Below are 22,104 nucleotides of genomic sequence, written 5' to 3'. Positions count from 1 at the left end.
TACACCAAAACAGCACATCTAGGACAGGCAGGTGCATACATCCATGTGCAAATCCCCAGAGAATGAATAAGGACCAGGCGCTTGAGGGATCACAGCCTTTTTTATGCAGAAAACCGCAGCATCCACCCCCAGCACCAATCTTGGCAGTCTTACAACACCATCAATCTACAGCAGCATCATTTCAAGCAAGTTGAAAGCTATTCCAGATCTTCCGGAGCTCCTGAGCCTTTCTTACTCCCAGACTGTCTTGTTACAAATGTGTTTTTTATCGCTGGGAGGACTGCAGTTTAATGACACCAGAAACTGAAACATTGAACTAGTAAAGTTGTTCACCATAAGATGTGTGCAGGTACCTGAAATCAGACTTGTTCTCTGGGACCCTGAGACAGCACAGCTGTTTCTACCAAACCTAGCCCACATCCCAGGCAGCACTCTGCCAGGCCAGCTTTCCAGGAGCCTTGTCAGAGATGCCAGCAACAGGAAGGCTGAGGCTCACGCTCACACACTGCCTGACAGACCAGGTCCTGATGCTGTCTGTCTGAAATTCCAGTCCTTAAGTTGCCTGCCTAGTTCCTGCAGAGAATAGCTTGGGTTGGAAGGAACATTAAAGCTCTCTTTCGTGGGCTGGCTGCCCCTGTATCAGGCTGCTCAGGCTTCCATTCAGCCTAACCCTGAATGCCTTCAGGAACAGTGAATCCACAAGATGCTGTGGCCAGTTGGTGCCAGCGCCTCATCACTCCCTAAGAAAAGAATTTCCACCTAGCATCTAACTTAAATTTCCCCTCTTTGTTTAAAGTCCTTTACCCTTGTCCTATCCCTACCAGATCCTGCAAAAAGTCAGTCTCCCTACTGTTTGAAAGCTCCCCTCAAGTACTGAAAGGCTACAAGGATGTCCCCCCAAGCCTTCTCTTCTTCAGGCTGAACATCCTCAGCCTGTCTCCATGGAGAAGTGCTCCATCCTCTGACCATCCCTGTGCCCTCTAGACTCACAGCCCCACGTCCCTCCTGTGCTGGGGGCCCCAGGCCTGAATGCAGTGCTTCACACAGGGCCTCACAAGGGCAGACAGAGGGGGACAGTCCCCTCCTTGCCCACTGCCCCCTCTGTTGGTGCAGCCCAGAGGACTGCTGGCCTTCCAGGTTGTGAGCACTCATTGCTAGCTCCTGTCCTGCTTTTCATTCATCAGGAGCCCCACGTCCTTCTCTGTAGGGCTGCTCTTAGTGAGTTCTCCTCCCATCTGTACTCTTATCTGGAACTGCCCTGACCCAAATGTAACAGAAAATGGGAGACTGGATGTAAAGGCACTCTTCCTAAGGGAAAAAAAAATTGCAGGTTTGTATAATTTCAGTTAATGAAACAAATGAGTTCCAAACTGCTCAGAATGCAAACAAAAAGCTCGTGAACATCGTTATCTCTTGTGATATGCATAAGTGTCCTCCTCTAACAGCACCAGGCTTCAAGAATATCAGTCTGAAAGTTAATTGAGTGCTCATACTGCCTTCTCCAGCCACAGGGCTTTCACCAGACCACAGCAGACAAGAACAGCACCAACACTCTGCATACAGCAATGGAACAGAAGAGAGAACACATCCCTGTCTACCTAATCTAATTCTCACCTTAAGGATCTACCCATGCAATCCCACAGCTCGTTAAAGCCAGTTTGCAATAGAGCAACAAATTAAGAGACTGTCTATTCAAGCCTCAAAAGAAGATGAGTTTTTCCTCAATGCATATGCATTTAAATGCTTAGGACAGGTCTGAGATCTACATACACACAAATGAATGTACTTTTTTTCCCCATGTAATGTGTGAATGTCTACCACAAAGTTTCACAGAATCACCATGGACAAAGGTTACTTCTCCCTAACAGGAGATGTGAAGCTCTTCTCCATAGCCCTGAAAGCCACACAGCAAACATCTCTCAGTAGTAAGGGAAACTGAAACGCAGAGGTGAAAAAAGCATTTAGTAGAAAATACAGGAATACTTCAAGTGAAGCCTGAGAGATTGCAACTGCTTTGGACATTGCTAAACAAGCTCCCCTCCTGGAAGCCTTGGAGAAAGACTGCAATGTAATTGTCAGTGGACTCCAAACATCTCTCTAGAAATCAGCATCTTGTCCCCACTCTGTTTAGCTCAGGATCTGCTAAGTTCACTCCAAAAGGTAACACAAGCTGAAAGAAATGCAAAGAAATTCCTTCCATACCAAAGATTCAGGCTCTTCCTGAATATACCTTGCAAAAAAGAAAAAGCACCTCCACAAACACTGTCTTTTGTGATTTTATTAAGAGATGTTTTCAGGACAGCCAAGCTTCTGGTTGCAGATCTTGTAAACCCTACAACAACAACAAAAAAAAACAACAAACAAAAAGACTGAGTGAGATGGTGGCAAATCATTTCCTATAGCTATTTTCCTACCCAAAATGCTGAACAAGGCAACTCCAAGTGTTCCAATTACATCTCTCACTTCCTACATTTTAGCCAATGACCTCCCCCTACACGAGCAAGTCTTGCTAGTCAGATCCCCTTGTTTCACTGCAGCCCTGCACACCCCCTGAACCCTTCCTGTTCTCATGAGGAGTTTCAGTCAAAGCACAGCCCAGGCTGGCTTTCACCAGCAGCTAAGGAAGCCTTCTGGGAGAGGCTTTAGGCCCTGTGCCCCCTGCTGCACTCCTCAGAGAAAACAGGCCGAACTTTTAAAAGCACCAAGCTGCACATTTTCATCGATGACAACCCAGAGGACTTCCATTGATTAGTTTATTATAGAAGCAACTCAGTAGGAAAGACAGGAGTTCAAAACCCGATGATTTACTAATGAAACTAGCCTAACATCAAGCTTGATGTACTGGCTTCTAAGAGTCAAACCTCAACTGGATACCAGTACAACCACTGCTTGAAAATAGCATTAAAACATCTAAGGCACTGAGCCCTTCTCAGACAAATGCCTCTAGGTCACTCAAATTCTGACCCAAAGTGCCCAGATCCATGCTGTAGAACACAGCAAGAAGCAGGGCACTTGGACAAGGATATTCCCTTTCAGACTCGTCATCACATCTTCATGGAAGGGCATGTTCAGTGTGCAGCTAAACTGTGTTTGCATGAACAGTTCACTCCTGCTGCTCACAGGCACTCACCTCTCAGGCAGTGGGAACTGGCTGCGGCATGGCTGGCTGTTCTGGTTTGCCACCTTTCTGCTCTGAAATGGGAGTGGTGGGCAAGATCTCTTCTTTGGGTTCCACAATGCTGACATGATCTGGAAGAGGCTTTTTGGGGCCAATCTTTCCACTTGGGTCCCATGGCAGCATAATTTTGACTTTGATTCCAAGTACACCTGCAAAAAGGGACAGAACATTAAAGATATGCTCATTGGACACAAAGTTACAAAAGTAAGCTACCTGCACCAAAACCACCTCTCACAACTCCGAACTGATGGAAGCTAATTAAAAGTAATAAAGCTTAAAAATCTACTTAATGTAAATTTACATCAGTGTGTTTATCTCTGTTAAACTCACTGCCTTTGCTAACTGCAGCCTGGGATGACTATGATGAAAACATTCTATAACATGATTCTTTACTATGAGAGTGGTGAGGTGCTGAAACAGGCTGCCCAAAGAGGTTGTGGATGCCCCATCCCTAGAGATGTTCAAGGCCAGATTGGATGGGGCCCAGGGCAACCTGGTCTAGTATTAAATGGGGAGTTTGGTGGCCCTGCGTGTGGCAGGGGGGTTGGAGATCCATGATCCTTGAGGGGTCCCTTCCAACCTGGCCATTCTGTGATTTTCCTGAGATAGCTCAGCTGGCCAATTGCACCACATTCTGGTGTCCCTTCTCAGACAAATGCCTCTGAATCAACCAATGAGGAGGACATCCTGCCCAAGGCAGCCTTAGCACAGCACCACAGAACATGGCACCGACCAGGCTGTGCTGGCACAAGGACATCCCTTCTGACTCGTCATCGTATCATCACTGAAGGGAGGACAGAACAACTCTGCTCATGCTAATCTCTTTACATTTGGTGCTCTGAAATGCCTATTAAGATGCAGAAGTCACTTGTGTTTTACTGGGAAAAGACAAGGGGATGAAAGCTGGCTTGGCTGGTTTAGCTGGAGGACTTGAAAGACTGCAGCTGTGGTGGGAAAGCTGTCAGTGATGCTTGCTTTTTTGTGGGTCTGATTTCCCTGGGAGCCAAGAGACAGAATCCACCAGCTTTTGAGCACAGTCACTAAGTGTACTTATAAGGTGTTTTGCTACCAGGCTCAGAAGCCAGGGAACACAAATGAGTATCTGGAAAATCTGCATGTTACCAAATGGAAACTTCAATCCCCGCTAGCAGCAAAAGCAGATTACCCACAGTGAGCACACAAAATCCAGCTGTCTGCAGAAGGACTTTTCTCCATTTCCCACCCACATAACAAACGCAAATAAAGGTCTCCTTCAGATCTAGTGTGCAAGTTCCACTAGTGAGAATTTGGTCACAGGAACCAGAGAAAACAGATTTTCAGAGTCAGAACACCCAGGGACAGCACAATTGAAAGATCAGAGGTGCACTGAAATGTAAGTTACCACCTCACAGATGAGTGAAATCTCCAGCCTGTAGGCACAGAGTGCACTGGGTTTTAAAGAGTTAATGTATGTTCACAGAATCATGAAGTGGTTTGGGTTGGAAGGGAGCTCAAGGACCACAAAGCTCCAACCCCCCACCACAGGCAGGGCCACCAACCTCCACATTTCACAGCAGCCCAGGCTGCCCAGGGCCCCATCCAACCTGGCCTTGAACACCTCCAGGGATGGACGGGGATCCACAGCCTCTCTGGGCAGCTGTTCCAGCACCTCACCACTCTCTCCCTAAAGAACTTCCCCCTGACTTCCAACCTCCATCTGCCCTCCCTCACCTTCCAACCATTCCCCTGTCCTGCTGTTATCTCCCCTTTCCAAGAGCTGACTCCCCTCCTGTCTGTAGGCTCCCTTTAGGTCCTGCAGGCTGCACTGAGGTCACCCCACAGCTTCTCTTCTCCATGCTGAACAAGCCCAGCTCCCTCAGCCTGTCTTTGTAGGGAGGTGCTGCAGCCCTCTGCTCATCTTTGTGGCTCCTCTGGACCCTCTCCAACAGCTCCCTGTCCTTCTTGTACTGAGGGCTTCAGACCTGGACACAGCACTGCAGATGGAGCCTCAGAAGGGCAGAGCAGAGAGGGAACAAGAGCAGAGTAGAGAGGGAAGAGCAGAGAGGGAGTGCTAGTGAATGAGAGCTGCTGGCTCCAAAGCACTGATACAAGAGACCAACAGAGCTGCAAAGGGATCTGCATCCCAGCCACTCACCTTGCCGGAGCAGGACGTGACGCACGGCTGTGTCGACGTAGTAATTCACCGGGTCTCCACTGTGGATCATCAAACCATCCACAAACTTCATGGACTTGGCACGCTGACCCCTGAGTTTGCCAGACACAACGACCTCGCAGCCCTTGGCACCGCTTTCCATGATGAAGCGGAGGACACCATAGCAGGCCCTGCAGGCAGGGGGGCAGAAAGAGCCACTGCATCAGTCCCACTGATCTGGGACATCTCTGCCAAATCCAATGGCATTTTTTGCAGCCACTTCAAACCTAGACAAACACATTTTAACATCTGCCTTTTTCAAAGCTCCAGTCATGCAACCCCAAGCTCTGTCAGTGCTAGACAAAGTAACAGAAAACTTCATACTGTTTTAGCACTATCAAATCAAGCCTTACAGGAGTACTGTGAATTATGTATGGACCTTGTGAAGTTGTGAGCACAATGACAAGCACAAGCTCTCTGGCAGCCAACCCACCCACATCACGAGTGCAGCCCCTATCCCTTCTCAGACAAATGCCTCTAAATCATTCATTGACAGGATGCTCCTGCTGAAGAACCACAGGCAGCAGCACAGAACGTGATACTGCAGGGGCACCACTCAGCAGGAACCATCCCTTCTGACTCGTCATCTTATCATCACTGAAGGGATCTGAGAAGCAAGGCCACTGTCACCTGAACTATGATTACGAGGCTTGAAGTTGTGTTTTACTCCTCCATCCACCATTCATTCACAAAGAAATAAACGGGAACTTCATGCGCATCAGTCACAGAGCTTCTAATCTCATCTGACTGACTCTTTAAAAAGGTAGATAACAGCAGGACAAAGGGAAATTGTTTGAAGTTGAAGGAGGACTGATTGAGGTTGGATATGAGGGGGAAGTTGTTTGCTGTGAGAGCAGTGAGGTGCTGGAACAACTGCCCAGAGAGGCTGTGGATCCCCGTCCATCCCTGGAGGTGTTCAAGGCCAGGTTGGATGGGGCCCTGGGCAGCCTGGGCTGCTGTGAGATGTGGAGGTTGGTGGCCCTGCCTGTGGTGGGGGGTTGGAGCTTCGTGATCCTTGAGCTCCCTTCCAACCCAAACCATTCTGTGATTCTATGATCTAATCTACGACTTCAACATTTATTTTGGAATACAGTGTCCAGCAATTACTACCAAAAGTAATTGTATACTAAATGAAAAGCTTCTATCTATCACAAAAGCTAACTGCCCTCTGCGAGCAGAGCATCAGTAGGTTACATTTCCAAATTCAAGACATCTCAAGTTGGTAAGCACTATCCTGAAGCACTACTGGAGTCCTACGAAGCCTCACTAGGACATTACATTCAATGTGCTCTACTCACCGACGCACTGCTAAGCCTCCCAGAAGCTTGTACCTCAGGGACTCTGCCTGGGCGATGGCACACAGACCTCTGGTAGCCACCTTCTCGGCATAGAGCTGAAAAAATAAGTAGCAAACTCAGAAACGCCTTTATTTCCAGATGATTTCCATTAAATAGAAGTCAAGAGCTTCATACCACTCCATGCCCCATCCCTCAGACCCACGCTTACAAGCAGAAGCTGTACCTTCAGACAGGAAGACACAGAACCTGAGAACCAGAGCTGGGACAATGAGGTGCACTTAATCTAACATCCCTAACAGCCAAAGTCTGATAGCTGAGAAGGAGATATTCAGAAATTACAAATACAGCAGCACCAGAGCTAATGAGACGAATGCTTGAAGAGTTATTCAATAGTTTCTGGAGAGAATCAGCAATTGTGTACCGTGATCCAGCAACACTGTTTGAGTGGAAATAAATGTGAAGGGCACCCCAAACCACACATCCCCTCTCTATAAATTATTTTGGAGAGAACTACTGCAAGGCCACCAGACTTCAACCATTCAAAAAGCATCAGGGAAATAGTGTTGTCTCCATTGTCTAATTCATTACAGTATCACACAAAAGTCTCAAAGATAGTTCTGCACCTGAACAGCTTTTTTCTATGGGCAAAAGCATTAAGAATTTAATAAGGGCAATGGCAATGCATCAATTCCAAAAACTCTGCTGTTACATTGACCTTTCACCTCAATACTGGCACAGAAATACTCCCTACAAAGTATTTTTAGAGAAATGTAACAAGTTTTACCTGCTTCTGTGCTCTCACTCGCTTGGAAAGCAAAGCAAACCAGACAAACTGAGCGCACTCAAAACAGCTGACAGCAAAGCTATATTCCTCTTTCAGTGCAACAGTGCTGTGTGAGAACAGGTAAAATGTGCCCCGAGTTATCCTGAAGTCAAATCACCTCTCAGCTGAAGCCATCCAGACACACACAGCCCACGGCACAGCCCACTCTGAACTGTTTTAACTGAGGCAGTTTTACCTCAACGCTTCCCTCGGGGAAGCCAAACCTCTTCTGCACAACAGCTGTCAGCTCCCGGATGCGACGTCCCTTTTCACCCAGCACATTCTGGGTTCTAAAGGAAAAAAAAAACACAGTATGATTGAGGGAGTGTCACCATGTCAGAGCCTGCAACCATCCCAAGGAGCTCCCAGACTGAGTGGCTAACCTTGCTCAGGCTGGCGATTAGCAGGGGTTGTAACACTGCTGTTTTACTGAAGCATCTCCTTCCCAAATATCTCAGCCTAATAATGCTTACCAAACTTCAGCAACACCCCTTGAAGACTTGCACAGCGTTCCTAAGTGGACAGCAGTGTTTTGATTACCTGGTGGCAAGTATGATAATCTCAGTCCTGGTTGGAGTGACCCGGACTTCTACTCCAGAATACCCATCTTCAGCCAGTTCACGAGTCAGAAACTCATTCAGTTCAGCTTTGAAGATGCCATCAGCGACAAACTATGGAACAAACAGACCAAGACTGTGTAAGTTCTTCATCCCTCCCAAGAAAACAAAAGAATTTGACATTTTAAGTCTGGGTCTGTCCTGCAGTCTGACAGTTTCTCTCTCCCAACAGAGGAAACAGAAGTGAGGGTGAAATAAAAGCATCCTAAAGCTCCCAGAGATAAATCACCTCCAGTAAAAGCCAACACCAAAGCCTGATTCATGCCCCAAAACAGCCACAGTTCAAGGCAAACAGTGAAATATCTCATTTCTATGTCTTGCAAAGGTACTTTGATGAAGTGTGAGTTTGCAGGAACTCACTGCAGAACTCGTATCCCCTTAGCAGCCCCACAGGTGCCTCAAACCCTGCTAAGCCTCCTGAAGTGTGCCCTAAGCAAGTTTGCTGATGGCACCAAGCTGAGCGGTGTAGCTGACACAGCAGAAGGGAGAGATGGCAAATAGATGGACCTGGACCAGCTAGAAAGTGGGCACATGTGAACTGAAGGAGGTCTGACAAGGCCAAGAGCAGGGTGTTGGATTGGGGCAATCCCAGGTAAGCGCACACACTGTGAAAAGGACACCTTGAGAGCAGCCCTTTCAAGAAGGGTGTGGGAATTCTGCTAGAGAAAAGCAGGACAGGAGCTAGCAATGAGCACTCACAGCCTGGAAGGCCAACAGTTCCCTGGGCTGCACCAACAGAGGGGGCAGTGGGCAGGGAAAGGACTGTCCCACTCTTTCTGCCCTGTGAGACCCTGTCTGGAGCACTGCATTCAGGCCTGGGGCCCCCAGCACAGGAGGGACGTGGGGCATGGGGATGCTCAGAGGATGGAGCACCTCTCTATGGAGACAGGCTGGGGGAGCTGGGGGTGTTCAGCCTGGAGAAAGGAAAGCTGTGAGGAGACCTCACTGCGGCCTTCCAATACTTGTGTAGAGATTCTAAGCAGGACAGAAGACGACTTCTTACACGGTCTGACAGGGGCAGGACAAGGGAGAATGGTAATAGACTTAAAAAAAGAAGATTTAGAGTAGATGTTAGGAGAGAATCCTTGACTCAAAAGGTAGCGAGGTGCTGGCACTGCTTCCCAGAGAGGCTGTGTGTGCCCCATGTCTGGAAGTGTTGGAGGCCAGCTTAAATGGGGTCCTGGGCAGCCTGGTCTGGTGTGGGACAACCAACCTACGGCAGCAGTTGGGACTGGGCTGGGCGGGTTTTAAGGTTCCTTCCAACCATTCTAACGACTCCATGACAAGTCAACCACAACCCACACCCTGTGCACACAAACATACCGTCACTAAACCCAAACTCCACATGATAAAACAACGAAAAATCACCTTCCAGCCCTGCTCTGCCGCCCCTCAGCACAGCACACAGAAGCTCCAAGCCTCGTGTGCGCCCCACACGCGATCCCTAAAAGCAATTCACGGCTCCCCGCTCCCCGCGGCCCCAGCCAGGCCCCGCCGCACGCTCCCGCCGCCGCCATGTTCCCAGCCGGGCCTCGAAGCCGCATCCGCCGCCATCCTTCCGCATCTGCCGCCATTCCCCCTTCGCCATCCCACCCCGATGAACTCTGAGGCCGCCCCCAGCGCGTCCCCGCCGATATGGAGGTGCCCCGCGGCCGCGGAGCGGAGGGAGGCTGCCCTTACCTTGCGCTTCTTGGAGATCTGTACCGCCATCTTGAGCCGCGCCGCCCGGCGGAAAGAGGGCCTACTTCCGGGGGGAGGGCTATATCAGCCTTCTGCCGCCTCCCATTGGCTCGGCGCGATCACGTGGGTCTCGGCGCTAGGGTCGACGGGAAAAGTAGTCTTCTTTGCGCTGCCATGTTGGGGACGATTAACCCTTCCCCTTTCAGCGCGTATTGCCGCCCTGCCAGGCTGCCGGCAGGGCCCTCAGTCAGCGTTAAAATGGCTACAAAGCCAATTTTAATGCAGCCGGGCGTTGACAGGATGATAACTCACCCAGAAGTGCCACACAGAGGTCAGCCCCGGCTGCACAGAGGCCCCCTCAGGGACAGCCCCTCTGTGAGGGGAGCAGAGCATGAGGGGAGCAGTGGGAGCCCCGCACTGACCGTCCCTCTGTACCTTTATTTTTCCTATTTTTGGGCAATTCCAGTGCCTTCAAATGCCAAAGAGTATTTGGGCACCAAATGCTGCTCAGGTAGACGGTGGGGTCACCAACACTGGAAGTGTTCCAGAGCCATAGGGATGTGGCACTGAGGGACGCAGTGGGAACTGGGGGGGTGGGTTGGGGTTGGAGATCTGGGCAGTCTTATGCAGCCTTAATTATTCCATGATTCTGTGACTGGCTTTTGGTTATGGTGGGTAAATGAGAAGTGATAATAATGAGTAGAATTGATACATGAGAGTACATACAGAATCTCACAGAATGGGTTGGGTTGGAAGGGAGCTCAAGGATCATGAAGCTCCAACCCCCCGCCACAGGCAGGGCCACCAACCTCCACATTTCACAGCAGCCCAGGCTGCTCAGGGCCCCATCCAACCTGGCCTTGAACACCTCCAGGGATGGACGGGGATCCACAGCCTCTCTGGGCAGCTGTTCCAGCACCTCACCACTCTCTCTCTAAGGAACTTCCCCCTCACATCCAACTGAAATCTGCCCTCCCTCACCTTCCAACCATTCCCCTGTCCTGCTGTTATCTCCCCTTTCCAAGAGCTGACTCCCCTCCTGTCTGCAGGCTCCCTTTAGGTCCTGCAGGCACTGAGGTCACCTTGCAGCTTCTCTTCTCCATGCTGAACAAGCCCAGCTCCCTCAGCCTGTCTTTGTAGGGAGGTGCTGCAGCCCTCTGCTCATCTTTGTGGCTCCTCTGGACCCTCTCCAACAGCTCCCTGTCCTTCTTGTAATGGTCACAGTGCTGCAGATGGGGCCTCACAAGAGCAGAGCAGAGAGGGACAATCACCTCCCTGTCCCTGCTGGCCACCCCTCTGCTGATGGAGCCCAGGATCCCTTTTGCTTTCTGAGCTGCAGGAGCACACTGGCTCCTGTTCAGTTTTTCATCCACCAGGACCCCCAGGTCCTTCTCTGTAGATCTGCTCCCACGGACTGCTCCTTCCAATCTGGGAACCTCAGACTCAAGTGCAAAATTTTGCACTTTACTGTGTTGAACCTCATTAGGTTCACCCGGGCCCACCTTTCAAGCCTGTTGAGGTTTGGGAGGAGTGAGCAAAGGGATGTTCTGCTTTGCCAAGCTCCCTGAAGGGAGCCAGAAGAAATTGGGATAAGAGTGAAAAGAAGTTACAGAATCATAGAACCACAGAGTGGTTGGAGTTGGAAGAGACCCTTAAAAGCCATCAGGTCCCACTCCTCACAATGCACAGGGAAACCTTCCTGTCCTCATTGTAAACAACTCCTTCCTTATATCCAGTCTGATTCTCCTTTCTTTTAGTTGGAAACCATTTTCCATTTCCTATCACAACAGACCCTGCTAAACTATCTGCCTCTTCTTTCTTACAGCCCCTCTAGATACCAAAGGCCACTCCAAGCTCTTCCCACAGCCTTCCCTTCTCCAGCTGCACAGCCCCAGCTCTCTCAGCCTGGAATAAATTCAAATAAGCTGCTTGGCTTTCTGTAAAGCCTCACCAGAGATTTTACTTCTTTTCTCTGCCTCTATTCACCACCACCATGCCAAAAACCACTAAGAATTATCAGGAGAGGCATATCTGATCCCCCTTTTCTACCAGGATAGGTCTGGGACTGGATCAGAGCAGGGCAATGGGGATGTTCACAGGTCCGGGGGGACTTCCATATGAGTCATACTGAGACACAACTTTGGAAAGATAAAAATGTGGTCAAGATCTCCCAGCCCACACAGGCACCAAGGGGATGGGCAGGGACTGGCTGCTCGCAGTCCTCCCACAGAGAGCAGATGAAGGTATGGGAAGGTGGCTGGTTGCTACACATAGGTTTCTTGTATTTTCCTTTTTCTCTGGGTTTCTGGATACAGACAGAAATGCTGGATTAGATTTCTTCCAAGCAACATGGCTTCTCTCTTGGGGAGAGTCTCTATGGGGAGTTTTGTGACAGCACAAAGGGAATGGCTTTAAACTAAAAGAGTAGAGATTTAGATAAGACGTTTGGAAGAAATTGTTCTCCATGAGGGCCCTGGCACTGCTGCCCAGAGCTGTGGGGCCCATCCCTGGAGATGCCGAAAGCCATGGACGGGGCTGTGGGCACTGGGCTGTGGGAGGGGTCCCTGCCCATGGACAGGAGGGGATTGTGAGGTCCCTTCCCACCCAAACCAGTTGGAGATTCTGGGATCCTAGAGTCAGCTTGACCTCGTGTTTTAAAGCACTGCTTTGATGCTTTAGGGAGACGTAGCCTAATGAGCCATTCAGGAAATACCAGTATGGCCAGTACAGTACTGGTAAAACACTCATTTCAAGCTCCCACCCCAGCACAGTGCGCGGAGATCGGTGTGGAGGCAGCAGTGCTTGGAGGAGCCAGCTGTTTTGCCACTAGATGTCAGCGGAGACAGCTTCCAGGGTGAGAAAAGCTCCCCGCGTCGGCTCATTTCCCTCCTCTCTTCCCCAGGGATTCGTTCGTTCGAGATTTGAGGGATGGTGGGGAGAGCACCGAGACAGAGCTTCTCCAGAGCCGCAGAGTGGTCCGAGACCCACCAGATACCAGTGAGAGATTTGTGTTTGCTGTCACTAAACGCACCTTCCTTGGCCCCCATTGTGTTCAACCATCACGCCTTGCCCTCAGCCAGCTCCTTGCCATCCCTCCAGATCCACACCAACGTGGTTCTCCTGGACCCTCCGCCCTTCAGCCTCTCTTCCCTGATCTTTGCACAGGGCTATGATCACTTCAGACAGGAGGAGCAGAGCAGAACACGATATCCCTCTCCTTCATTCCCCCTTTCCTGCTCTAATTGCTCCCACTTCTCTCTGCTCTCACACTTCACTTTCAAACTGCAAAAACACACCAACCTCAGTCGTCTCTCTGGCTCTCCTCTCCTCTCCTCTCCTCTCCTCTCCTCTCCTCTCCTCTCCTCTCCTCTCCTCTCCTCTCCTCTCCTCTCCTCTCCTCTCCTCTCCTCTCTTCTCCTCTCCTCGCTCCCTCTGTGCAAATTACACTCTACAGCATCATTCTCAACAAGGACTTCTTGGCCGAAATTCAGAGCTGCAGCTCCATTGGTTTCCACCTGATCTCTCCCACAGGAATGGAAGCTGTGTCCAGGCTGGAACCAGGTCAACCAGGGATGAAACTGTGGGCCCAGGGCTCAGTCTGGGCTGATGGAACACGGACAGAAATACCTGCTTGGGTATTTAGTGTGTCAACTCCTGTGCTCCTCTCCATCTGCATCCCTGGACACAGGGATGACAGTGAGACAAAGCTAGCTCATGTCTGGAAGGCAAAAAATATGCTGATCCCTTGCTAAGACATCATAAATGGACACCAACACTTCACCCAGAGGATGGGGAGCCACCTAACGAAGAGGTACTGCGGCCAATATGTTGTGGGTGTGCACTGATCACAGCACTTCTGCTCTGGACCCAGGCAAGAGTGAGTGTGTGTCGGGGAGCTTTCCCCAGTTCATCGCTGAGACATGAGATGAGCAGAAGTCTCAGCTCTGAGGAAGGTATTCCTTTTTTCTTCCTTCCTAAGCACAATCAGCACTGGCAACAAAGAGTTTCATAGGACTTCTGCTCCTTCCTCCCTCACCCCTCCCTGCCCCCTCCCCCCCTCGCTGGCCCACTCTGCTGTTTCTGGAGCCCGGCTGTGAACCAGCTTCCAAAAACGATCCAACACAAACACACACATATTTGGGGGTGGCTATTTAAAGCTCTGCTCACTTCCCTGCTGCAGGACAGCCTGTGAGCACTGAGGAGAGGGGAACAAACTGTGACTGAGGGGGTTGGGGGGGTTAGCCCAGACAGGAATGCCTCGCTTGAAAGACCACAAAGCTGGGGGGGTTCAGGGATGGAGTGGCATATGGGGAACCTGTGATCCCAGCACTGGCCATGGTAGCACCAAACCAAGCTGTGCAGACATCCGTGCTTGAGGTCCTCATCCCAGGTGACACCAGACCACCAGACACAGGTGGCCAGGAGCTGAGGACATCTGTGAGCAGGGATCTGAGCCCTACACCGTATAACCAGGCTCTGAAATCTATGTTTAAGGGAAGACTCCCCTAACCTAAAAGGAAAACCAACTCACTGCTTTCCAGCGTGGTCCCACACACTTCCAGAGCAGGAAATACCTGCAGAGATCCTTCTTTTAGGCTGAGTTCATCCAGGAGGGGATGACCCAATGTATTTCTGCATCGTGTGAAAACAAGGGAAGGCACAGCGCTAACAAAAAGCCTGGCCCTGTTGTGCATCGCCTTTTCTATGCCCTATTAAGGAGAAAGTATGTGTTGTATCAGCATTTTGGGGTCAGCATCGACAAGCAGAGCTGGGGTCGGGCTGTATCCTGGCTCTAAGCAGTGGTCTCGCTGGCGCTGGGCAGCAGGGGAACGTCCCCTCTCCCCCCAGCAGGGTTAAGCCAGCGGGCTCCAAGCTGCAGCCTTTGCAGCCGGTATTTCAGTCCCTTCCACAAATAGCAACGTGGGATTCCTCCCTCGGCTCCCGGAGATGAGCAGCGAAGACGTGGAGATGTTACTTGCAGCTAAACGGGGATGGATTCCTCCCAAAAAAGCCCGCGCCTCTCAGCACAGAGAGCTCCAATTGGGCTTCCCAGCTGCAGCTTGGCTCTGCCGCAGGGCTCAGGGCTGCACCTAAACCCCATGAAGAGATTAGGGGCGTTTGGGGGGGGGATGGGGAGGAGGCTGTCGCTCAGATTTTGGGGAACAGAGGGAGCGGGGAGCGCGGCTGGCTGCTCTTGGGGCCTCAGCACCGCTGCCCGTTCCAGGAGCCGGCCACGAGAGGGCAGGGGCTGCCCGACCGCGGGGACAGGAGATCCCTTTGTCCCCAACGTCTGGCTGCTGGGGGGACGCCGCGGGGATGGGAGAGCCGAAGGGAGAGGTGCTCGGCTCTGTCCCCAGAGCATCACCCCTGGCCCAAGCACCGGGCGGTCCCCTGAAGCGAGCAGGAGGGCAGAATGCGCTCCTAGCTTCCTTGCGAGGAAGGAAGGCAGGGGATGCGCAGAGGGATGCATAGATCTCCCCGCTGCACTGCAGGGGAGGCCGGCTTGGAGCAGGTAGGGGAATGGGAAGCTGTGCTCCCTCCCCTCCGCTCCTTTCATTGCCCAGACAGCGACGTGATTTATGGCAGCCCGAGGCCATTGAGCAGGCTCCATTAAGCCGGTGTCCCCGTGTTTTTCTCCCCAGGAACCTGGCTCTGGTTCAGAGCATCCCGGAGGGGCTGGCAGCCCTTGGCAGCCACGGGGCCAGGACAGCCGACGACTTTCCCAGCTCACAGGCACACTGAGTTTGGGGTTTTGTGCTTTCCCTGCGTGTTGGCAGAAGGCAGAAATTAGCAGCAAACCTTGTGCTTGGAAAGGTCTGCCATTGCCATTGCTGCTGCTGCTTTCACATGGCAAAATAATGCTCCGAATCGCAGAGATGCTGCTGGATCCCATGCAATGCACCGGTGTGAGCAGGCTCTGCCAGCCAGGACAGGACAGACCCCATCAGCTCTCTGGATATGCCTGCAGCTCAGAAACCTCCCCCCTCCTCATTAGGAGCCCATTTCTTCTGATTTATTTCCCTGCAGAAACGAGCCCTAGTGTGGTCCTTGGAGACATGCTATATGGGGATTGTGACAGCCTCAGATAAGGCTTTGACCCCACTCTGGCACATCTCCAAATCAACCCTTGAGAGCAGGTTCTCACTATGGTCTCTATTCTGAGCTCCAGCCCTGAGGATGCACAACAACCTCCCTTCCTCAAACTCACAGGGTGATGGAGGGTTGGCACTCATGGCCCTAAAATCCCATATCCCTGAAGTCCCCCATCCCTAAAAACCCCTGTCCCTAAAATCCCCCATTCCACAGCAGCGGAGCAAGGCCGAAGGAGGGTGTGTAGCTAACAGGCTCCCCAGACAGGCTGGCCCTACTGGGACTGTGTGCCACAGCCCTGTTGTGGTTGAAAACTCCTGGATCTCTGACATGGAGACCAAGGGCTGGGACCCTCAGCAGAAAGAAATCTTGTTGCTGGTGCTGCTGGAAAACCATATCATTTAAATTGGGGAGGAGGGTGGAGGAAGGGAAGCACCAATGTCAGTCAGCTCCTGGCTTTGTTTCTGAGCACAGAGGAAGCAATCCCAGAAGGAGGTCCAGAGGAAGGGGGTCCAGAGGATCCAGAGGAGCCACAAAGATGATCAGGGGCTGCAGCACCTCCTCTGCAAAGACAGGCTGAGGGAGCTGGGCTTGTTCAGCATGGAGAAGAGAAGCTGCGAGGTGACCTCAGTGCCTGCAGGACCTCAAGGGAGCCTACAGACAGGAGGGGAGTCAACTCTTGGAAAGGGGAGATAACAGCAGGACAGGGGAATGGTTGGAAGGTGAGGGAGGGCAGATGGCAGTTGGATGTGAGTGGGAAGATCTTTACGCAGAGAGTGGTGAGGTGCTGGAACAGCTGCCCAGAGAGGCTGTGGATCCCCGTCCATCCCTGGAGGTGTTCAAGGCCAGGTTGGATGGGGCCCTGGGCAGCCTGGGCTGCTGTGAGATGTGGAGGTTGGTGGCCCTGCCTGTGGTGGGGGGTTGGAGCTTTTTGATCTTTGAGGACCCTTCCAACCCAAGCCATTCTGTGATTCTGTGATTCCCATAATGGTGCCGTCCTGGAGGAAAGTGTCTGCAGTGGGAAATGAAGCACAGAGCAAAGCAGCCGCGTGATGCTGGGAGGACAGGATCACATATACAGAAAGACAAGGACAGAGGAAGGAGGAAAGGATCACGTATGCAGAAACCCAAGGACAGAAGCTCTCTTCACCTTCCTAACGGAAGGTGCTCAGCAAATTTCATTGCAACAAAGCAGATTAACTTGAGCCCAAGTGACGCAGAGTGCCTTGCCTACTGGTTGGATGTCTCTTCAGACACACCACTCAGTCCTGCTTCCGTCAGCTCTGCCCAGCTGAGACGTGGAGCAGCTGATGTGGCACGAGACTCAACAGCCCAACACGCCCACCCAACCTTGTGCTCACAGGACACTGATGTCTCCACGCAGCCTTTGAGAGGTCCCAAAATAGAGCTATCACCTTCTGAGAGGGACAGCCCACCTGTCCCGTGTTCCTGGACCCTGCTGGGACACCAAGGAACAAGGCCAAGGTCACTGCTCCAAGGTAAGGCCACGTCTCACCGCCTCTTCGTACAGCAGCTGGAGGCCAGGGAGACAAAAACATCCCAATCTCCACCCCTCCAACCAGCAGTGTCATCAGGCACACCACAACCAGCAATTCCATCAGGCACACCACCGAGTTAATGAATTTTCTCAGCAAGTGGCTGTGGAAAATAAACCCCAGGACAGAGATGGACAAGATGAGATAGCTACGTTAAATGAGTGGAGCCCAGTCCCGGAAAGTAATTCAAGTAGAGATATGATGAATTGCAACACCGGTTGTAAAGGGTTCGTAGTGTCTGACTCAAATGGGAGCTGTATTGCAAGAGTATTAAAGTTTATTGCTGCAGTCAGAGCAGCTGCTACTGCTGGAGCTGAGTTGCCACGTCTCCTCTATGGCCGAGATCCTCACAGCTCCAACAGCTCTGATAAAGACGCTGACCAACCTGTCTCAGTGCTGGTTATGGAGCAGCCCAGGGCGGGCATGGAGCTGGGTGAGATGGAGAGGAAGCGAGGAAGGGAGGAGAAGGAGTGGGGATCACATTCGTAAGGGCTTTGGAAACATTTCACACGCAGGAGGATTTATTGTTTCTTCTTTTGGCAAGAGTACAGAGGATGAAGTCCAGCAAACCTCCCAGCAGCAGTGGGAGATGGAGCTTGGAGAAGAGAAGCTGCAGGGAGACCTCAGTGTGGCCTTCAGTGCTTGAAGGGAGCGGATAAACAGGAGGGGGAACGGCTGTTTGTGAGGGTGGGTGGTGACAGGACAAGGGGAATGGTTTGAAAGTGAGCCAGGGGAGGTTTGGGTTGGATGTGAGGAGGAAGTTTTTCATGCAGAGGGTGGTGAGGCAGTGGAACAGGTTGCCCAAGGAGGCTGTGGATGCCCCATCCCTGCAGGCATTCAAGGCCAGGCTGGATGTGGCTCTGGGCAGCCTGGGCTGCTGGTTGGCGACCTGCACACAGCAGGGGGTTGGAGCTGGGTGAGCACTGTGCTCCTTTGCAACCCAGGCCATTCTGTCATTCTATGATCAACACCCCTGCAATTTCAAATCGGCAACGTCGGAAGTTTTGCACCACAACCTCTCTGAGCTTCATCAATTGTTCCCCAAGCATGGGAGCCTGAGCCACCAGCCCGACTGATTGGAGAGCTGGCCTCATTAAGTTCCTCCATTAGCTCTGATAAATTGTTCACAAACAGGTCCATCACTCAGACATTTCCCTTTGGGCATCTGCCCCGCTAAACAAGATTTTGCTTCACTGCCTGAATTCGCTTAAAAGACTTAAGGCACATCAGTAAATAATTTATACTTCCTTTAAAAAACAGGAAATGAAATAAGGGATGCTCGGTGTGCTATTTAGCTGGAAATTGTTCAGCTCTTTACTATTTAATGAACTGCCTGGCTGCTAACGGAGGTCATTCCAGCAGCTCACACCCTGGCCCTACAGCTTCACCCACCTCTGTGCGAGGTCTGTAAATTGAAACCTTAATGGGCAGCTGGAGAAGAGCAGTGTGCCCTGCTAGTATCATTTGAAACCCATCAGCGTAAGTAAGTGATTCTTAATCAGCTTTCAAGCTCCAGGAGAAATAAGCCGAGGGCAGGAGGAGGCTGGTTTCCCCTGCACACTGCTCTGTATGACGTTTTATCATAGAATCACGGGATGGTTGGGTTGGAAGGGGCCTTACAGCCCATCCAATTCCAACCCCCTGCTGTGGGCTGGGTGCCCCCACGGCCTCGGACCTCCAGGGATGTGGCAACCACAGTGCTGCAGTGGTTCCTCACCCATTGCACTGGTGCTTCTCCAACAGATTTCACTCCCCACACCTCCCCATATGCAGCACAGCCCCTATTACTCACCTTTTCCTTCCGCACAGGAGCCGTGCTCCTGTTGTTCCTAACCAGCAGCCCTAACACAAAGCTCTTTGTCCATTGTTCTTCACCCAAAGTTTGGGAAACACTGCATCATGGCGAGGTCTATAAATACACGTTAAAAATACTTTTCCCCACCCTCCCTTCTGGTAATGGAAAACGTCAGCCCTGCCATAGCTCCAGCAGGACCGACATGCCACGTCATTAGGAGACGATCCTGGAGGCTCCACGTGGGGCACTGACTGCTAATGCCAGGCTTGGGGGTGTTGAACCGACCCGTTTCCCTTCTTTTTAGTGGTGAACAAAGCAGCCAGCACTGCTCTGCAAGAAGCATGGGATCCTTTGGGTTTCTCCTCCTGGCTTCCTCCCACAGAGCTGCCCTTGGTCATGTCCATGCAACGCTGTACGAGGGTGGGAGCAAAACTTCTGCAGACCCAGGGATGCTGTGCTGTAGGGCTCAGACATCAGGTCAGGCTCCTCCAGGGGATGCTGTGAGCTCCACTGCAAAAGATGCAGATGTGGCATCCAGGGAGAGGGTGGGCATGGTGGGGGTGGGCTGGGGTTGGACTGGACGAACTTGGAGATCTTTTCCAACCTTTTCTATGACTCTATGACTCTACGAATCCGTGATCATGCCCTCCTTCATTTAGCTGGAGCAGACCATGCCCTCCTTCAATGCAGCCCTCCAAAGGCAGCCAGCAGCCGCAGGACTGCAGATCAGCACCACGCTGCACTTGTATCCATGAAGTCCTCACTGTCTGCAGATGCATGAAAACATCCCTTCCTTTCATGCTATTACAGCTGAATGACAAAACCCCGGATAAAACTGCAGCCGAATCGACAGCCTGTGTATAATGAGGCCATCAAACACCAGACACTGAGGCTGGGTGACAGCAAGTTGGCTGTACTGAGGCAATTTAACTGCCAGTGCAGCCTCTATAAACATGCAGCACCTACAGCCACTGCTGTCCTCGACTCAGGCACGCAGCCACCTTCCAGATGGATGCACTGCTTTAAAGATCTGAAACCCGTTGGCATAGAATCATAGAATGTCTTGGGTTGAAAGAGACTGTATAGGTTATTTATGGGAGCCTGGGGATTTGGAGGCTGTAGGATTTTCCCTGTTTGAGGAATGAGAGGAGCTGTGTGCATCCCAATCTGACCGCGGTACAGTGAATGAAAGTAAAGCTGCTGATGGAAGATTCCAGATGAGAAGCAATAGCGTGCAAGGACTGAAAGGACCAAAAATCAGCAATATTTGCTTTGTCTGAGAGATGCTGAACTCTCCGCACTTCACGGAGCCGTCCATCCAAGAGGATGACACCTTTGAAGGGTGGAAAATAGAACCATAGAATAGTTTGGGTTGGACCTTAAAGATCATCCAGTTCCAACCTTGAAGATCATCCAATTCCATCCCCCAGTACCGGTGACGTGACCAGCCCCTTCCAACTTACATGATTCTAATGGCCCTTAACAAGAGGATAGGCTGAGCACTAATGGGGCGGAATTCTGACCTCCAGCAGAGCCTCAGGGCTGAGCCTGCCCTTCACAGCACGTTATCTGCTGGTGGTAACTCGGTTCTGCCAGACTGGACAGCCCCCATCAGCCGCCACTGTGGGCAGGATGCTGCCTGCATGGGGACGGATGTGATGACACAGCAGTCAGCCTGAGCACAAGGTTACCTTCAAGGACGTTCACCGGAGCCCTCAGAAGCCAGCTTGCAAGGAAGAGCAAAAAGGCACCTGACCGGAATGCTAAAGCAGAGCTGAAAACTCAGCACATTGTCTTTTTTTTTTATCTTTAAGGAAAGAGAGCTCAATCCGGTGTTAGTGGCTATTTGCTGTAGGAAACAAGCAGATTCAGCAAAAATATCAGATGACTGCCACCCAGCAAGCTCTTGTTTTCAGCATCACAGCTACTCACATCTCTACATAACCTTCCAGCTGCAGTAGCACACAACTATTTTGCAGAGGCTAATAAATAAATGAGAGCTATTTACAAGCCCGCTTTTCTGTACGAATAATACCCCTCACATCCTAGAATTATCTCCATCTACGTCTGGCCAGGACTTGGAATCAATAAACCGTCCCCTCATCCTCGGATTAGCTCAGATCATTCCGACAGCAGCGGCAGCACTTCTCTGCTATTACATCCCCCACAGCTCCGCCAGCAGAATGAACACGAGATCCCCTCGTTATGAGAGCAGCAGTTTGCTCTGACCCAACGGAGCGCTTTGCAGCACGCCAAGAGCCAGGAGTGGCTCTGGTTCCTGTTCCAGCAGTGCCCAGCACGTGGCCATGGAGGGGAGCGGCGCTGATTTAAGATGCAGGGAGACCTGCAAAGCCAACAGCAGTCAGAAGCCAACGAGTGCAAGACATCGACGACGTCTGGGCTGAGTTAAAGGAGATGGCACTGCTGGATTTATCGACGCACCCTTGCTGCCTTTCTCTGCTGCAATCCCTCACAAGTGGTGGTGAAGTCCTCACAGAATCACAGAATGGTTTGGGTTGGAAGGGAGCTCAAGGATCACGAAGCTCCAACCCCCCACCACAGGCAGGGCCACCAACCTCCACATCTCACAGCAGCCCAGGCTGCCCAGGGCCCCATCCAACCTGGCCTTGAACACCTCCAGGGATGGACGGGGATCCACAGCCTCTCTGGGCAGCTGTTCCAGCACCTCACCACTCTCTGAGTAAAGAACTTCCCCCTCACATCCAACCTCCATCTGCCCTCCCTCACCTTCCAACCATTCCCCTGTCCTGCTGTTATCTCCCCTTTCCAAGAGCTGACTCCCCTCCTGTCTGCAGGCTCCCTTGAGGTCCTGCAGGCTGCACTGAGGTCACCCTGCAGCTTCTCTTCTCCATGCT

At 51.6% G+C, this 22,104-nt stretch overlaps 1 protein-coding gene and 3 non-coding genes across 4 annotated transcripts; all 4 read right to left on the bottom strand.

Moving 5' to 3' along the window:
* Positions 1-2,263: 2,263 nt before the first annotated feature.
* RPS3 (ribosomal protein S3) lies at positions 2,264-9,910 on the bottom strand. Its single transcript, XM_010706278.4, has 7 exons — positions 9,788-9,910; positions 8,031-8,161; positions 7,687-7,780; positions 6,668-6,762; positions 5,313-5,500; positions 3,131-3,327; positions 2,264-2,332 (listed from the first exon to the last, which is right to left on the bottom strand). The coding sequence occupies exons 1-6, from the start codon at positions 9,815-9,817 to the stop codon at positions 3,134-3,136; spliced, it is 732 nt and encodes a 243-aa protein (XP_010704580.1). The 5' UTR covers positions 9,818-9,910; the 3' UTR covers positions 2,264-2,332; positions 3,131-3,133.
* On the bottom strand, positions 2,925-3,061 carry LOC116216234 (small nucleolar RNA SNORD15). The gene has a single exon (XR_004158688.2). It is a non-coding gene; the product is annotated as a small nucleolar RNA SNORD15 (small nucleolar RNA).
* On the bottom strand, positions 3,821-3,968 carry LOC116216233 (small nucleolar RNA SNORD15). Its single transcript, XR_004158687.1, has one exon. It is a non-coding gene; the product is annotated as a small nucleolar RNA SNORD15 (small nucleolar RNA).
* Positions 5,828-5,972, bottom strand: LOC116216232 (small nucleolar RNA SNORD15). The gene has a single exon (XR_004158686.1). It is a non-coding gene; the product is annotated as a small nucleolar RNA SNORD15 (small nucleolar RNA).
* Positions 9,911-22,104: the final 12,194 nt, after the last annotated feature.

This window comes from Meleagris gallopavo, chromosome 1 (assembly GCF_905368555.1).
Source record: "Meleagris gallopavo chromosome 1, MGAL_WU_HG_1.1, whole genome shotgun sequence".
NCBI lineage: Eukaryota > Metazoa > Chordata > Aves > Galliformes > Phasianidae > Meleagris > Meleagris gallopavo.
The sequence above is the reverse complement of the archived record's forward strand: the minus strand, read 5'-3'. Positions and strand labels throughout refer to the sequence as shown.

Excerpts from the sequence above, each read along its gene's own strand:
- RPS3 (XM_010706278.4), bottom strand. The coding sequence starts at position 9,817 with ATGGCGGTACAGATCTCCAAGAAGCGCAAG. Across the intron at positions 7,781-8,030 it reads ATTATCATACTTGCCACCAG|AACCCAGAATGTGCTGGGTG; the intron begins GTAATCAAAACA and ends TTTTTCCTTTAG. Across the intron at positions 6,763-7,686 it reads TCCCCGAGGGAAGCGTTGAG|CTCTATGCCGAGAAGGTGGC; the intron begins GTAAAACTGCCT and ends TTATTTTTTCAG.